This window comes from Syngnathus leptorhynchus, chromosome 7, assembly GCF_054491065.1.
Source record: "Syngnathus leptorhynchus isolate UIUO chromosome 7, UIUO_Slep, whole genome shotgun sequence".
Taxonomy (NCBI): Eukaryota; Metazoa; Chordata; class Actinopteri; order Syngnathiformes; family Syngnathidae; genus Syngnathus; species Syngnathus leptorhynchus.
The window spans coordinates 12018235-12036691 of record NC_141201.1 but is presented as its reverse complement, the minus strand read 5'-3'; the positions used below and the strand labels follow the sequence as shown (position 1 = coordinate 12036691).

The window sequence follows — 18457 nt, the reverse complement described above, 5'->3', positions numbered from 1 at the left end:
TTGACATCTAATTTAAATTCATTCATACAGTAGTTGCATTTAGCTTAGCTATTATTAGCCAACTACACTGCTCAAAAAAATTAAAGGAACACTTTGAAAACACATCAGATTTCAATGGTGAAAAAAAAAAAGTTGGATATCTGTACTGATATGAACAGTTTAATGTCTCAGGAACAAAAGGATGCCACATCTTTTGATGGAAATAAACGTTTTCAGCCTACAGAGGGCTCAGTATATAGACACCCAAAAAATCAAAGTGAAAAAATGATGTGGCAGGCTTGTCCATTTTGCCTAAATTCAATTTCTGCAATTCAAAACTCTTTTCAATATCTTGTGTAGCCCCCACATGTTTGTATGCATGCTTGACCACGTCACGGCAGTCTCCTAATGAGACGACGGATGGTGTCTTGTGGGATGTCCTCCCAGATCTGTCTAAGGCAGGCCTGGGCAAATTAAGGCCCGCGGGCCACATCCGGCCCTTTGTACGTCCCTGTCCGGCCCGCGTGAGGTCAATCATAAACACCATAAATTAAACTTTTTTTTTTTTACTTTTATTTTGAAATTTTATTTTGAAAAGCGTTACGTCGCTACGTATGCATGTCGTAGACGTAGCACCTTCACTCGCGTATACACGTGTGTGAGTGAAGGTGATGCTGTTCGCCAGGTTATCCCCAAGATGTCGGCACACCCCAAGAAAAGAAAAGTTGATAACGAATGCCGTATTTTCAACAAAACATGGACTTCCAAATATTTCTTTACATAAATTAAAGGCAAAGCAGTGTGCTTAGTCTGTGGTACACAGGTTGCTCTGTTTAAAGAATATAATTTGAATCACCACTACACCACCAAGCATGAAGATAAATACAGAAATCTGTCTGATGAAGAGCGTGCAAGGGAGTCTGATGCATTGCTTGCAAAACTACAAACCCAACAAGGATTTTTCACTAAACTTCACACTCCCAGAGATGCAGCCGTCAGGACAAGTTATGTAATTTCTCACAAAATCGCCAGAAAAAGTAAGGCGTTTTCCGACGGAGAGTTTATTAAGGAGTGTTTATTGGACTCTGCTGCGCTGATGTGCCCAGAGAAAAAAGGCGCATTTGAGAACATTTCACTCTCCCGACGCACTGTAACGAGGCGGATTGAGGACATCGCGGGGCACTTAGAACTTCAGCTGAAGAACAGAGCGGCCGACTTTGACTTTTTTTCTCTGGCTTTGGATGAGAGCTGCGATGTACGTGACACTGCCCAGCTGCTCATCTTCTTACGTGGAATAACCGCAGACTTTCAAATCACAGAGGCGTTGGCAGCCATGCAGTCAATTAAAGGGACAACCACCGGTAATGACTTGTTCAGAGAGGTAAATGCATGTATGGACATTTTAGGACTGAAATGGGACAAGCTTGCAGGTGTGACAACAGATGGTTGTCCAAATCTGACAGGGAAAAATGTTGGACTTTTAAAGAGAATGCAGGATAAAGTGACAGAAATTAACCCTGATCAGAAATTAACATTTTTGCATTGTATCATACATCAGGAAGTGTTGTGTAAGACAGTGTTAAAAATGAAACATGTCGTTGATGCTGTCACTAAAATAGTTAATTTCATCAGAGCAAGAGCTTTAAATCACAGACAGTTTGTTGCTTTATTGGAGGAAACTGAGGCTGAACATGGTGACATAAGCTATCACTGCACTGTCAGGTGTCTCAGCCTTGGCAAGGTTTTGAAAAGTGTCTGGGACCTGAGAGACCAGATTCAGGAGTTCTGTATTCAGAAAGGTCATGACATCCCAGAACTTTCAGATAACAACTGGTTGGCAGACCTCGGATTCGCTGTGGATGTGACTGCACTCATGAACGAACTAAATGTCAAAATGCAGAGCAAGTGCCTTTTTGTGCATGAGATGTACAGTGCAGTGAAGGCTTTCATGAGAAAACTGCAGCTTCTCTCAAGCAAAGTGAAGGACAACATTCTGACCCACTTGCCAACACTTAAGGAAGCCAAAAGATCAGGTGATCACCTCCAAAAGTACTCAACCATGTTAGAAGCATTGCATGCAGAGTTTTCAAGGCGATTTCACGTAGATGGCAGGGTGGGGTAGTGTGGGTAGGACCTGCAGATCCCAGTTGGCACTTGGGGTCTTGTACACATTGACAATTTCGAAACCACCGATATTTATGGTGTCAGAGAATTTTTTTGTTGTCAAGTGGTTTGCTTCAACTATGTCAGAGCGCACATAGGTGGCCCGTTCATGTTTGGCATGTGGGGTGTGGCACAGGAGGTCAAAGCCTTTGATGGTGAGGCGGCCTGCTTCCTCTGTGCCAATGTGAGTCTCTTGGAGGCAGATAACGGCAATTGAGTATTGGAAGGTAAGGACTTACCTTACCTTTGCTTGGCTGCAGAAAGGCCTTCTGTTACGCTCAACTGGAGTGGTGAGCCAAAAGTGCCGAGGACCCAGGAGACAAGACACAGAGACTGAGGTTTCAGGGCAAAAATAAAATATTTATTTTTCTCACGAAAGGTGATCCAAAGGTGGATTTGAGGGAGGAGGGAGGAGACACTGGTTTGACGTGGAGGGAGCGCTGACCACAGAAGTTTAACGTCGAAGCGTCGAGCACCGTCTCTCAGGGGGTTTTGTAGACAGCCTCTGACGAGATGATCTGGAACAGCTTGTTTGATTGAGATGAGCCACACCTGTGCTGGGCTGACTGCAGCCAGCACAGGTGAGGCTGGTTTCAGGCTGAGGAGGAAGTGGATTGGCCTTTGCCCTTATTTGGCATGCAGAAGAGGAACTGGGGATGAGTGGCACAACACCTTCGACATTTAGTTGTAGTATTCGAAGGGCAGGTCCCACCGCGAGGTGCTCTTGAAGCTGTCTGCTATCGGCTTTGGGACTGTGACTAGGATTCTTTGACTTGGGTCTCAGGCGTCGTCTCTCGAAATTTAGTCTGCTGGTAGGATCATTTGCTTCCCTGGGCAAGCCCGGGTACTGCCAGTTCAATGGGGAAGGCCTGTTTCCGTCTTATGACCGGACACGACTGGATCAGCTATTCCAGCTACGATACTTCTTTGGTCCCTTTTGATTCCTGATGACACAATTTAACACATTGTGTGAATGTGTCAAAGGGGGGAGAGTGAGTGTAAATGAGTAAGTAGAATCAATTAGTAAATTGTAAGATTCAATGTTTTTTCAAATGTACTTGTTTTTGAAGCCTCAACAGGGCATTAAGAATTCAACATACAGTGGAAGGAGCAGAAGAAGGTTCTCGAAAGGAAGGGAGTGACTGAGAGGCAACGACCTGGAATGGATACATTGCGTGGTAACAATTTAGGGATGATTAGGTTTAACATTTTTTTTATTTTGTTTTTTTTAAGAAGAACTGCAAACGGTGATGAATAATACAGCTGCAAGATAAGCAACAAATATTTAGAAGGTCATTTAATGTAGGAGATAAATAGAACAATTACAGGGAATAGGGAATATGTTTCATAAAAGGGTAAATTGTTATTAAATTAATTTAGGCCGCTTTATTTGCATAATGAATTATAAAAGAAATTGGGCAGTTGAACCATTTTGGTAAAATGATGAATGATTTGAGCATTAATTGAATTGGACATGAGACAAAGATAACTGAGATACACTGAATTTTAATTGGGTTCAAGCACTCCCTCCCGCATTGATGTGTGTATACGTATGTCTGTTAATGCCCAAACTGGGCACACCTCTTCTGAGTTGCAGAAAGGTCACGGTTTTCCTGGACCAATTTTGACCCTTCCAGTTGCTGATCCAGATTGTGGTTTGGTGAGCAAACTGCTGTGGACCCGGGAGCAAAGGTTGAGATTTGGCTCACCTCAACTGTCTGGCTAAAAGTCCTGAGGAGAAAGTGTACGGACCCTTGGTGGACTAGACTCTATAATGTGGTGGAGCACGCCTCGCATGCTATCCGACTGGCTGGCAAAAGAGACACGTGGTATCACCTATCCCAGTGTGCGCCTGTGAAGGTTTCCTGCAAAGATCCAGATTCGCCATGGACATGTCCCCACTCCCAATCGAAAAAGAGGCAGAATAATCCTCTTCCCCTTGGTGGCCAGGTAGTCTACCCTGTGCCACTGAAGACAAAGACTGCACAGCAGACGTTTTCATGTTCCTTCTGGACGGAGCAGAGCTGCAAAGGGGGTAAAAACTGTGCTTACCCTCCACCAGTGGGCATGCCAAGCCCCCAACGGCTGAACTACTACAAGCAAGTGTTATCTCGGACTGATGTTATTGATAACATTTTGGTCGCCTAAGGCAAAGGGACCGTGTGAGCCTTTTCCTGGATTACAACATCTTGCGGCAGGTTTTTCACTCACACTCAAGTTGAACAGAATTGAGGCAAGACCTCCTCACGGCAGTTTATTGCTGACATTGTTTGAAGCTTTTGATCACGTATCACCTTTTGCAACCCCCACCCTGTCCTCCCTCATTTACTCCCTTAATGTTAGGTATTTGTGGTCTTGCTCTCTTTATCATTTCTCCACTGATATGGCTCAAATTGCAGCCTCCCCTCGTATTGATACAAATTTCTGCCGCACATTCTAATGACACATGCATGGACATCGATACTCTCATGCCTAAAGCCGCCACTATTCTCCCAACCCCGACATGAGTATCATCTGTGTTCGTTTTTACATGGTTTATGGCAGTTGTATTCCTTGCATCTGCTCTTTGTGTAACCGCCTGATTATTACTGTTATTGAGAGATGAGATTTAGATGGACCTGCCGCCTATCAGATGATCCAATATTCCCGTTTTCATGACACACTTTGTTAGTTTGTCCTTGCCTTTTGGTTGACCTCTGTCGAGGTCATAAGGGGGACTGAAGAGGGAGCAACAGCAATGTCTAAATACTCTTATTCATTTATGTATTCAATCAGAACACTGACACAGCACACACAGCTTGGTAACTTTTCCATTACACATAAGGCAAAGCTCATTAACGTCATGACACATTGATACAAAACATTCAGTAGATAAGACATTCTGATGAGGATATGTTTTTCCTTCTTTTCCCCTCCCTTTTCTTTCCTTCCGTATACCTGCTTGCGGACAGTATAAAACCTTCTGATCTGGAGTCTGACCTTGTTGTTTTTATCTGCTGAAGTGCACTCTGTACTGACTGCCGTGAAGCAACCCAAGATCTTGCAAATAAAGAACCAACTGTTACTCCACATCTTTGTTTTCTTTGCTCAACGACGAACATCTTGAACAAAACGCAACAGCGTCTCCTGGCAATAGTATCAAAGTCAAAATTTTGATGTAATGACAATACTTGTATGTTACTTACAGACACACTCCAGATCTGCATTCCATTAGTATAACCAATCATTAGACAGAGAGGGGTATCAGTTGTGCCACTCTTTATCTTCAATTCAAAGTTGCGGGCAGAATCTGCATAAACAGAATGGTGAGAGTAAAATTTAAGCCGTTACAGAGTTGCATTCCTTTATTGTTTGGAATTCATTTGAATTCCACTGTTGATCAATAAATAACAGGCTTATCCTGTGACACTCATTTTCTGTCACTGAACATATTGTGCTGTGTTTACTTGAGCTGCTTTGGTCGTTTTTTGTTTTTGGGTTTTTCGCCTTTAAAAAGTAAATAAGAACATTTGTTTTCTTTATAGTTTTTAGGCATTGTTTTTGTGTATTGTGTACAAATTATTGCTGAGTCAACATTTTAAAACCAGTATCTGAAAAGGTTGGACAAAACAAACAAAACAAACAAACAAACAAACAAACAAACAAAAAGGGATGTGGTGTACTGTAAAATCCATGATTAGCCAACTCGGTGCTTGCACTAAAAGCTTTCATAGTAGTTTGTATCTTCATGTAATGCTCTTTAAACATCATATTGTGTACATGTGAGCAAATGTGGTGTTGAATTTAGTGTGTGGCCCGCCGCCCACTTTGTAGTGGCTTGTGACGTGCTAATAACTTTTCACAGGACTTGCAATGCTAAAAAAAATATGAAAATTGAGTGAGCAGAATTATAAGTGTAGCTGTCAGAAAAGTGGACGGATGTTTGGGATGGGGAGCTGTATAAAAACACAAATGAATTAGAAGCTAAAATAGTGAGGCACAATAATTATCAGCCCCCTATTGGCCAGTGTTGTATGGGATTTTTTAAAATGTATTTATTTATTCATCCATCCATTTTCTATACTGCTTGTCCCCAAGGGCGTTCTGGAGCCTATCCCAGCAGACATCGGGCAGTAGGCGGGGGACACCCTGAACCGGTTGCCAGCCAATCGCAGGGCACACAAAGATGAACAACAATTCGCACTCACACCTAGGGACAATTTGGAGTGCTTAATCAGCCTACCATGCACGTTTTGGGGATGTGGGAGGAAACCAGAGTGCCCGGAGAAAACCCACGTGGGCACGGGGAGAACATGCAAATTCCACACAGGGAGGGTCAGAGGTGGAATCTAGGTAGACGTGCTAACCAGTGCGCCTCCGTGCATGTTTGTTTATTTATTTATTTATTGATAAGGCGGCCAGCCAACTGTCTTAAAAAGGGAAGTAAACATACCGTATTTTCTGCATCATAAGGCGTGTGTGGCTTCCGTAATATACAGGCGTAATATGAAGACCCGATGAACCAATCAGAGGATATTACGTTTTACGTAGATCGAGGCAAAAAAACAGAGGACTGTATGTAACATGTAGAGTACGTACCTCTGCCGCCTTTGATAAATAAATACTATTGTTTGTGCAAAGCAAACAGCAATAGGACCCTCTAAAATGGCATAGACAAAGAGACGTACTTACGAGGCACAATTACAGCTTTCGATCATTGCAGAAGAGCAACAATGACGAGAAAATGACGAGAGGGAACTTGGCATTTTTAATGGCGAACTTGCCCAACTGTTTAATTAGGATACAGAAGATGAGGATTTTGATGGATTTGCGTATTAATATCGATTAGAGGACAATACAGTACATGATTAAGTAGAATAAAGTACAACGGAACTGACTGCATTGCTCCTGTGATGTTTTTTGTTTTGTTTTTAAACCGTATGGCATGCATGACGCGTCCTATGTGTGGATCAAAAACAGAAAAGCACCCGGAATTGAGTCTGCGCCTTTTAACCCAAAGCGCCTTATGGTGCGGAAAATACGGTGCATGCAAAGTTGCCTGTGTACACAAAGCCGCATGTGCCTTTAAGTGCCTGGTAAGCCTCTCTGCATTTGTGCAAATTCTAGACAGTGAAAAAATCTGGTCTGGTCCAGATGCAGGCGGTTGAACGCAATTTTGGTGGATTTGACCGAGGCGCAGATAGATAAATCAGCACTTGGCAGGTATGAGTGGTGAATGATGTCATGTAGGCTATCTCATTCATAAATATAACACCAGCATGGGACAATTTCAAATCAGTAATAAAACGGATCATAATCCTCATCTTACATACTGAACTTTAAAACCACCCCGTCACTATCATTTGCATGTGTGTATGTGTGTTGGGGGAAGTGGGGCGGTCAACGGCATCCGTGCCGACCACCCCACCTATCCACTCCGGTCGATGTGTTTATCAGCTGATTAATAATAGATTAATGTGCTTGTTGAAGGGAAACTTGCTGGGATAGGTTAATGAAAATCCATCCATCCATCTTCTTCCGCTTATCCGGGGTCGGGTCGCGGGGAACTTTAGGAGGGACTCCCAGACCTCCCTCTCCCCAGCCACTTCATCCAGCTCATCCCGGGGGATCCCAAGGCGTTCCCAGGCCATCCGAGAGACGTAGTCTCTCCAGCGCGTCCTGGGTCGTCCCCGGGGTCTCCTACCGGTGGGACATGCCCGGAACACCTCCCCAGGGGGGCGCCCAGGAGGCATCCTGATGAGATGCCCGAGCCACCTCATCTGGCTCCTCTCAACGTGGAGGAGCAGCGGCTATACTCCGAGTCTCTCCCGGATGACCGAGCTGCTCACCCTATCTCTAAGGGAGAGCCCGGACACCCTGCGGAGGAAACTCATTTCGGCCGCTTGTATCCTGGATCTCGTTCTTTCGGTCACGACCCATAGCTCGTGACCATAGGTGAGGGTAGGAGCGTAGATGGACCGGTAAATCGGGAGCTTTGCCATTTGGCTCAGCTCTCTCTTCACCACGACGGACCGGTACAGATTCCGCATTACTACTGACGCTGCGCCGATCCGCCTGTCGATCTCGCGCTCCATCCTGCCCTCACTCGTGAACAAGACCCAAAAATACTTGAACTCCTCCACTTCCCCGATCCAGAGAGGGAATTCCACGCTTTTCCGACCAAGGACCATGGACTCTGATTTGGAGGTGCTGACCCTCATCTCGACCACTTCACACTCTGCTGCGAACCGCTCCAGTGACAGCTGGAGATCACGGCCTGAATAAGACAACAGCACCACGTCATCTGCAAAAAGCAGAGACGCGATGCTGAGGTCCCCAAACCGGACCCCCTCAACTCCTCGGCTGCACCTAGAAATTCTGTCCATAAAAATTATGAACAGAATCGGTGACAAAGGGCAGCCTTGACGGAGTCCAACCCTCACTGGGAACGAATCCGACTTACTGCCGGAAATGCGGACCAAACTCTGGCATCGGTGATACAGGGACCGAACTGCCCTTATCAGTTGACTCGGCACCCCGTACTCCCGAAGCACCCTCCAGAGAACCTCCCGAGGGACACGGTCGAATGCCTTCTCCAAGTCCACAAAACACATGTGGACTGGTTGGGCGAACTCCCATGCACCCTCGAGGATCCTGCCGAGGGTGTAGAGCTGGTCCACTGTTCCACGGCCAGGACGAAAGCCACGCTGCTCCTCCTGAATCCGAGGCTCGACCTCCCGACGGATCCTCCTTTCCAGCACCCCTGAATAGACCTTACCAGGGAGGCTGAGGAGTGTGATTCCCCTGTAATTGGAACACACCCTCCGGTCCCCCTTCTTAAAGAGGGGAACCACCACCCCAGTCTGCCAATCCAGAGGCACCGTCCCCGATGTCCACGCAATGCTGTAGAGGCGTGTCAGCCAAGACAGCCCCACAACATCCAGAGCCTTTAAGAACTCCGGGCGGATCTCATCCACCCCCGGGGCCTTGCCACCAAGGAGTTTTTTAACTACCTCAGTGACTTCGACCTCCGAGATTGGAGAGTCCGCCTCAGAGTCCCCAGGCCCTGCTTCCACAAAGGAAGGCGTGTTGGTGGAATTGAGGAGGTCTTCGAAGTATTCCCCCCACGACTCACGACATCCCGAGTCGAGGTCAGCAGCACACCATCTCCACTGTAAACAGTGTTGACCGTGCACTGCTTCCCCCTCCTGAGACGCCGGATGGTGGACCAGAATTTCCTCGAAGCCGTCCGGAGGTCATTCTCCATGGCCTCGCCAAACTCCTCCCACGCCCGGGTTTTTGCCTCAGCAACCGCCGAAGCCGCGTTCCGCTTGGCCATCCGGTACCTGTCAGCTGCCTCCGGAGTCCCGCAGGCCAAAACGGCCCGATAGGACTCCTTCTTCAGCTTGACGGCATCCCTTACCGCCGGTGCCCACCAGCGGGTTCGGGAATTGCCGCCACGACAGGCACCAACAACCTTACGGCCACAGCTCCGGTCGGCTGCCTCAACAATGGAGGCTCGGAACATGGTCCACTCTGACTCAATGTCCCCCGCCTCCCCCGGGACGTGGGAAAAGCTCTGACGGAGGTGGGCGTTGAAGCTCTGACAGGGGATTCTGCCAGATGTTCCTAGCAGACCCTCACAGAGCGTTTGGGTCTGCCAGGTCGGACCGGCATCTTCCCCCACCATCGGAGCCAACCCACCACCAGGTGGTGATCAGTTGACAGCTCCGCCCCTCTCTTCACCAGAGTGTCCAAAACATGCGGGTGCAAATCCGATGACACGACTACAAGGTCAATCAACGAACTGCGGCCTAGGGTGTCCTGGTGCCAAGTGCACACATGGACACCCTTATGCTTGAACATGGTGTTCATTATAGAAAATCCGTGTCGAGCACAGATGTCCAATAATAGAACACCGCTCGGGTTCAGATCAGGGGGGGGGCGTTCCTCCCAATCACGCCTTTTCAGGTCTCACTGTCATTGCCCACGTGAGCATTGAAGTCACCCAGTAGAACGATGGAGTCCTCAGAAGGAGCGCTCTCCAGCACTTCCTCCAGGGACTCTAAGAAGGGTGGGTACTCTGAGCTGCCGTTCGGTGCATAGACACAAACAACAGTCAGGACCCGTCCCCCCACCTGAAGGCGGAGGGAGGCTACCCTCTCGCTCACCGGGGTGAACCCCAATGTGCCGGGGGGCAATAAGTATGCCAACACCTGCTCGACGCCTCTCACCGTGGGAAACTCCGGAGTGGAAGAGAGTCCAGCCCCTCTCGAGAGGGCTTGTACCAGAGCCCAAACTATGTGTGGAGGCAAGTCCGACTATGTCTAGTCGGAACCTTTCTGCCTCACACACCAGCTCGGGCTCCTTTCCAGCCAGAGAGGTGACATTCCATGTTCCTAGAGCCAGCCTCTGCAGCCGGGGATCGGACCGCCAAGGTCCCCGCCTTTGGCCGCCGCCCAACTCACTATGCACCCGACCCCTTTGGCCCCTCCTATAGGTGGTGAGCCCATTGGAAGGGGGACCCACGTTTTCTTTTCGGGCTATGCCCGACCGGACGGACCCCATGAGCGAAGGCCCAGCCACCAGGCGCTCGCCTTCGAGCCCCACCTCCAGGCCTGGCTCCAGAGAGGGACCCCGGTGACCCGCGTCCGGGCGAGGGAAAACGACATCCATATATTTTATTCATCATAAGGGGTCTTCTGAGCCGTGCTTTGTCTGGCCCCTCACCTAGGACCTTTTTGCCATGGGTGACCCTACCAGGGGCATGAAGCCCCAGACAACATGGCTCCTGGGATCATAGGGGCACGCAAACCCCTCCACTACGATAAGGTGATGACTCACGGAGGGGGGGGTAATGAAAATGTTTAACATATCCAAATCATGCAAGCCTCGATTATACCAGTATATTGAAATCATAAAGCAATGAGAAGAGGCAACAGCTCAGACTGTTAGCGTAGAAGTTAGTGCTCTGTGCTTCTAAGCAGGGGGCCCCCAAAGCTGCGGGTACGATCTCCAAGTTGGGTGATTCTTTTGTTTCTGCAATGTCAAGCACAACTGACATTGCTGATGACCTTTGATGCTTTGAGGTCTGTTGGTCCACAAAGTCAGTTAGGTTATATTTACTTTTTAAAGACCAAAAGCATTACCGCGCGAATCAGGTAATCACAGCAGATTGTTCAGCTTCATATAAATTTGTGTTACAGGGTGAGTATCATATGAACTAAAATAAATTCTAAACAATGGCAAAAGCAGCTAGTTGATTATTTTACCGTTGATATCAGCCTTCTCAAAACGAACCCAAATGACCTTCTCCTTTTCATCAGTTTGCAGCCCACCAGAGTAAGCCTACAGTTGAAAAGACCAGAGTTTTACATGAAACATGACAGTTATGTGAAAAATTATTATCTGACTATTTTGTTGATCTTCCAACCAATGCAGTAGTATTATCATTCATGAATCATTTATGAATTACAAAATAATATTGAATGAAAATGATCTTGTATTACAATTTGAACTCAGTTTATATATCTTATGACCTCAAATAGGACAAATAGTAAATGTTTTTATCTGTTTGAGGATAAAAAGAGGTCATTGTCAGAACTCAAAGAATACAAAAACCCTTGGTTTGTTGTATGCAAGTGGTTTGGCTTCAAAATATGAAACCTCCAACAGGAAAGAATCACACAACAGACTGAATAATAAAGACTGAAGTCTTTATTGTGCGAAGGCGAAGGCCTTCACACTTGTTATTCTATTCCATTCACTTTATTATTATTGTGTGAAGGCTCTTCATCACCATTGACCAACACAAATCCCACACCACCCCTGTTGCACACAGAGTCCCTCAAGGTTCAGCTCTGGGGCCCATTCTTGTCACACTGTACATGCTTCCTATTGGACACATCGTCCGCCGCCATGGTCTCAAATTCCACTGTTACGACGACGATACAGAACTCTACATCTCCACCAAAACCGTCTCCCCTGCCATTCGCTGCCTCACAGACATTAAAGACTGGATGACTCAAAAGTTTCTCAAACTAAACAGTAACAAAACGGAATTCATCATCTTCGGTCCTAAATCCAGCCTCCCCACCTACCATAACCTCACACTCTGCATTGTCACTCCCTCCCCTCTAGTCAGAAATCTTGGAATTTATATGGATCCCACACTCTCCTTCAAACCACATATCAACCACATCACCAAAACATCCTTCTTCCATCTACGAAACATTGCACGCCTACGTCCCTTTCTTTCCACCCCTGCAGCAGAGACATTAATTCATGCATTTATTACCTCCAGACTGGATCACTGCAATAGCATCCTGTACGGTCTCCCTTCAACTGTCCTTCACAAACTGCAATATGTTCAAAACTCTGCTGCCCGACTGCTCACCAGCTCACCCAGCAAACAGCACATCACCCCTGTCCTCCGTCATCTTCACTGGCTCCCCATAAAACAGCGCATACATTTTAAAACCCTTGTCACCACATATAAGGCCCTAAACAACCTTGCCCCCTCCCCCACCCGTCTGAACTCCTGCACCGCTATACCTCCAACCGCCGACTCCGCTCTGCTGACGCCAACTTGCTTACCCCCATTACCTCGACCAAATACCGGACCATTGGGGATAGAGCCTTTGCGATTGCTGCCCCCACTCTCTGGAACTCTCTCCCCCTGACTATCCGTAATGCTGACCCCCTGCACTCCTTCAAACACCATCTCAAGACCCACCTCTTCAACTCTGCATATAACCCCTAACTCTTCGTGTGTGTGCGTGTGAAATTTCCATGTAAAGCGGCTTTGAGTGTTTAGAAAAGCGATATAGCAAACCGATCTATTATTATTATTAATATTATTTTTATTATTATTATGTGAGTACAGTAGAGTACATGGTTAAATGGTAGAATAAAGGACAACCGAACTTACTGTCTGGCTCCAGTGATGGGGTTTTTTTTGTCTACCGTAAGTCATGGCATGCATGCGCCCTGTAATGCCGTGTGAATTAAATACAAAATAGACCCCGCAATTTCGTCTGCGCCTTTTAACCCGAAGCCCCTTATGGTGGGGAAAAATTTTACTTTTGAGAGAGACAAAAAAACTTTGATTTCCCCGCCATCCAGCCTCGTACAACCAGAGGAAAGTGGAAATTGTGAGGAGGACATCTTGTTTTACTCTGCACTATAGAGAAGTTGTCTTCATATTTGTTGGAGTTTTTTTTTTTAACAAAGCCTTAATGGCACTTTTTTTAATCTAAGATATTTGTTCTACATTTCAATACAACATTCTTGAAAATTGCTCTTAAAAAGGATTATTAGTGGATCTTATTTTTGCTCTAATGTGTATGAGTGACATAAAAAACAGGGATATTATTGTTTACCATGACTGACAGCAAAAATATATAGTCCTAAAAGTTTCATTATCATAACAGGCCTAGATCTCTGAGTGTTAAGGTTACATATGTCAACACCTATTCAGAGTAAATAAGGCCCGAGAACATTTACCTGAGGGACAACATCTTGCAAGAAGGTCACCACACTTTCCATGTAAGAGTGCTCCCTGTGACAAAAAAACACCATTGTCAATTAAAACAGATGGATGAAGGCTTACGAATACCAAACTATTAAAGCAGTGGTTCGTAAGCTTGTTGGAGGTACCGAACCCCACCAGTTTCATATGCGCAATCACTGAACCACTCTTTAGTGAAAAAAACAAAAAAAATAAAATTCAAGAAACAGATCATTTTTACTGGTGCACAAAATGAGCCGTGCATGATCATCATCTTGTTCAAAGAACAAAACCAACACAATGCATGAACTCACAACAAATTACATACTTGCAAATCAGTGTGCCTTTGCTAGACCAGTTCAGATATGCGTTATCAAAAATGTACACGCTAAATCAGGTGTGTTCAGACCTCCGCAGTGGAGGCTCTGCCGACCCTGAGACCGACTCACCAAACCCCTAACGTTTGATCGAACCCAGGTTAAGAACCAATGCATTAAAGGAAACCTTTGTAGCCAAATTACCTATATTTGCCTGCAATGTTGGAACAAATGCTTGTGAAGATTTGGGCAGGTATGGATCTGATGGGAAGTGCCAGTGGAGTGGATTTCTCTCTTCTTCGCCCCCTACCTAAACGCAGCCTCACATCCACAATCAAAATGGATCTCCTCAACATCCAAGCACTCACCCATAAATCATCATTTATTCACAACCTCATCCTGGACAAAGGCTTAGACATAATGTGCCTGACTGAGACCTGGCAACCACCGGATGTCTATCAATTCCTCAACGAAGCCTGTCCCTCTGGTTATAAATACATAACTAAACCCCGCAGCACTGGCCGTGGCGGTGGCCTTGCTGTATTCCATCGTCTTGATCTAAAGCTGTCCCCCCTCCCTCTACCTGATCACTCCTCATTCGAATCCCTTGCATTCAAATGTAAACCTCCATGTCCTGTCACAGTTTTACTTATTTACCGCCCTCCTAAACCAAACTCCGCTTTCATTCCAGAACTATACGATCTACTCACTACCCTCTGTACCTCCACTTCCTCTAATTTAATCATATTAGGTGATGTTAACATCCATGTCGACACCCCCTCCCGCCCCCCTGCCTCTGACCTGTTGCAACTATTGGACTGTTTACACCTCACTCAACATGTAAATGTCCCCACCCATGACAAAGGGCATACACTTGACCTTGTCATTTCCTCATCGGCCATAAGCAACCTACAAGTTCACGAGGTTGGTGTGTCTGACCACAAACTTATTCAAATGGAACTGCCTTTCCCACACCCCCTCTCCAAACCCAAGCGGCAAATCTCTTTCAGAAATTTCAAATACATCAACCAAGACACTTTAGCACAGGACCTCCTGCTTCTCTCCTCCTCCTCCGCGACCTTTCCATCAGTCAGCAAGGCAGTGGATCATTACAATAACTCTTTGGCCAAACTTCTAGGTATCCACGCCCCCATAAAAAACAAAACAGTCACGTTTTCACGCTCAGCCCCCTGGTACACCAGTGAGCTGCGGCTGATGAAGTCAACTGGACGCATCCTGGAGCGTCGTCTCAATGCCTCAGGTCTGACCGTGCACAAACAGGCCTATAAAGAACATCAGAAGGCCTACTCAAAAGCCCTTGGGATTGCACGTGCCCAGTTCTACTCCAACATCATAAACAATACCCCTGGAAACTCAAAACAGCTATTTTCAACCATCAACCACTTTCTCAAACCCCAACCCACCACTCCAACGGAATCCTCAGAGGTAGTGTGCAATAACTTCATGACCTTCTTTACCGCTAAGGTTGACAACATTCGCACCCAGCTCCTCTCCTCTTCTGGCCCCTCCACTTCACCTCCACTCCCCTTCCTTCCACCTGGGTCAGTCCAGCCTCTCCGCTGTTTCTCCCCTATTTTGCAGTCGGAGGTAGAGGACATCATCAAAAAGATGAAACCCTCCACATGTGCCCTGGACCCTTTCCCCACAGCCCTCATTAAACATCAAATCTCAGCTATCAGTCCCCTAATAACCAATGTCATCAACCTCTCACTCCAGTCTGGCTCTGTACCCCCTGCATTGAAGACAGCCATTATTACCCCCCTGCTCAAAAAACTCTCGCTTGACCCGGACAACCTTGCCAACTACAGGCCAATATCAAACCTCCCATTTCTCTCCAAGGTTCTGGAAAAAGTGGTAGCAGCCCAACTTCACGCCCATCTCACCCGCAATAACATCGCTGAGAAATTTCAATCCGGTTTTCGCTCTGGCCACAGCACCGAAACAGCCCTTGTTAGGGTCACCAACGACCTTCTCATGGCTGCCGATGCAGGCTCCTCGTCACTCCTCATTTTGTTGGATCTGTCCGCTGCATTTGACACTGTCCACCACAACATCCTCCTTAACCAACTTCACTCCACTGGATTCTCTGGCACTGCTCTAACCTGGCTTCAGTCCTACCTCTCGAACCGAACCGAGTACGTTTCCCTGGGAGGAAAAAAATCAGACACACACACAGTCACCTCCGGTGTCCCCCAGGGATCTGTACTCGGTCCTACCCTCTTCATTTTCTACATGCTACCCCTTGGCAATATAATCAGGAAGTTCGGCATCTCATATCACTGTTACGCGGACGACACCCAGTTATACCTCAAACTCAACCCCCCACCCTCTGCAACCCAGCCTCATCCTCATCCCTCATCCATCCTCTCACTGTGTCTGGAGGAGATAAAGGCGTGGATGAATCTCAGCTTCCTACAAGTCAACAGCGATAAAACCCAAGCCATGTTATTTGGCACTTCCCATCAGATCCATACCTGCCCAATCACAAGCATCTCATTCGCCGGTCACACAATCCCCCTCTCAGCCACTGTCACCGACCTGGGTGTGATACTGGACTCTCAACTCAACCTAGAGTCACACATAAAACACATCTGCAAAACCTCCTTCTTCCACCTCAGGAACATTTCCAAACTCCGCCCCACACTTACCCTGACAGATGCTGAGAAACTTGTCCACGCCTTTGTCTCCTCCAGGCTAGACTACTGTAACGCACTCCTCATCGGGATCCCTAGCAAGAGCCTCCAGAGGCTCCAGTACATTCAAAACTGCGCTGCTAGGATCCTGATGAGGGTGCGGAAAAGCGACCACATCACACCCATCCTCCGTTCTCTGCACTGGCTCCCCATCAAATTCCGAATAAATTATAAGATCGCCCTCCTCACTCACCAGTGCATCCTCGGACATGCTCCCCCATACCTCAAAGAACTCCTTGCCCCCAAATCTGCCACCCGAAATCTCCGCTCATCCAATTCTCACCTTCTCCATATCCCCAACACCAAGCTGCGTACCATGGGCGACCGGGCCTTCTGCCATGCAGCCCCCACACTGTGGAACTCCCTCCCCGACCACCTAAGAGCACCCCAATCCACTGACTCTTTCAAAACCGGACTTAAAACTCACTTCTTTAATTTGGCATTTCTGTGATTCCTGTTTTTATATCCTGGTTGTCGTCCAGTTGTTTTATACTTGTCCTTGCTTTTTATTCTTGTTTTTACTTGCCATGTAGCACTTTGAGATTCCTCCGAATATAAAGTGCGTTATAAATATAATTTATTATTATTATTATTAAGATCTGTCAGGATTGCCAATGGCTAACAATACTTCGTAGCCATAGCGCCAGATCAGCATGTTGCTTCTTCTTTGATATATTTTTTAAAAAATCTGAAGCTATAAACAAAATGATATACATTAAACTGCTGGTTTATTCATTACAACTGACTTTTTTTATCACAGATCGAATACCAACATGCCTGTCTGTCACAACTTTGGACAACTTTTATCCATCAAGAGTCTAATTGGATTGGTGGCGCACTGGTGAGCACGTCGGCCTCACAGTTAGGAGGGTGCTAGTTTGGTTCCACCTCCGACCCTCCCTGTGTGGAGTTTGCATGTTCTCTCCGTGCTCGCATAGTTTTCTCCGGTTTCCTCCCACATCCCAAAAACATGCTTGGTAGCCTGATTGAGCACTCCAAATTGTCCCTAGGCGTGAGTGCGGATGGTTCGTCTCTGTGTGCCCTGCAATTGGCTGGCAACCAGTTCAGGGTGTCCCCCGCCTATTACCTGATGACAGCTGGGATAGGCTCCACCACGCCCGCGACTACCGTAGAGACAAAAGATGGATGGATGATACCGTCTCTGATTCCAAAACAAGTTATTCATCAGTTTGTTGTGTAGCCTATACTGTATGTAGAAGACGCTGAGAGTCATAATGGCCCTCCGAAGAAAACAATGACTACTCTGCGGCCCACGATAAGAATGAGATTGACACGCCTGCACTAGCCCTTCTGTTTTTATTTTTTGTCTCTTATGGATAGTGTTGTTTTTGACGGCCTGTCTTAGTTTTAGTCTAGTCTTTATGTCAAGCTGCCTTTTCTTTAAATTACTTTAGTCATCTTTATTTTAGTCATATTCATACCAGGGAGGAGATTGGCAAATGTGAAAAAACATTGAAAAGTAGCCATATATATATACACACACACATATATACAGACATATACATATCCAAATATATATATATATATATATATATATATATATATATATATATATGTGTGTGTGTGTGTGTGTGTGTGTGTGTGTGTGTGTGTGTGTGTGTGTGTATCGTACACAGGGCATGTGATGCGTTAGTGCAGTAGTGTTGGAGTAGTAGTGCCTGTAGTTTGTGCATGCTGTATGCTGCTTCTGCTTGCCACTTTTCTGCTTTCAGCTACCGCCACCGGCTAGCCCTCTGTTTCCGGGGGTGAAAAGAGGAGCCGAGTGCATAAGCCTC

The 18457-nt window shown here is 46.5% G+C and overlaps 1 protein-coding gene, 1 long non-coding RNA gene and 1 pseudogene across 12 annotated transcripts in view; 2 read left to right on the top strand and 1 right to left on the bottom strand.

Annotated features, from left to right (window-relative positions):
- The window catches only part of bcas3 (BCAS3 microtubule associated cell migration factor), a 211359-nt gene that overhangs the window by 173675 nt on the left and 19227 nt on the right, over window positions 1-18457 (bottom strand). For all 11 annotated transcript variants that reach the window (XR_015066690.1, XR_015066691.1, XR_015066692.1 and 8 more), the window contains exons 3-5: window positions 13627-13681; window positions 11394-11469; window positions 5328-5431 (exon numbers count right to left, since the gene is read on the bottom strand). Coding sequence is in view for 7 of the 11 variants with exons in the window: in XM_085916434.1 (XP_085772560.1) it covers window positions 5328-5431; window positions 11394-11469; window positions 13627-13681 (235 nt within the window). In the remaining 4 variants the exon portion in view is untranslated. The remainder of the gene's footprint in view (window positions 1-5327; window positions 5432-11393; window positions 11470-13626; window positions 13682-18457) is intronic.
- On the top strand, window positions 871-2101 carry LOC147054797 (general transcription factor II-I repeat domain-containing protein 2A pseudogene; annotated as a pseudogene).
- LOC147054796 (uncharacterized) lies at window positions 2600-5205 on the top strand. Its single transcript, XR_015066696.1, has 3 exons — window positions 2600-3148; window positions 3213-3320; window positions 3780-5205. It is a non-coding gene; the product is annotated as an uncharacterized LOC147054796 (long non-coding RNA).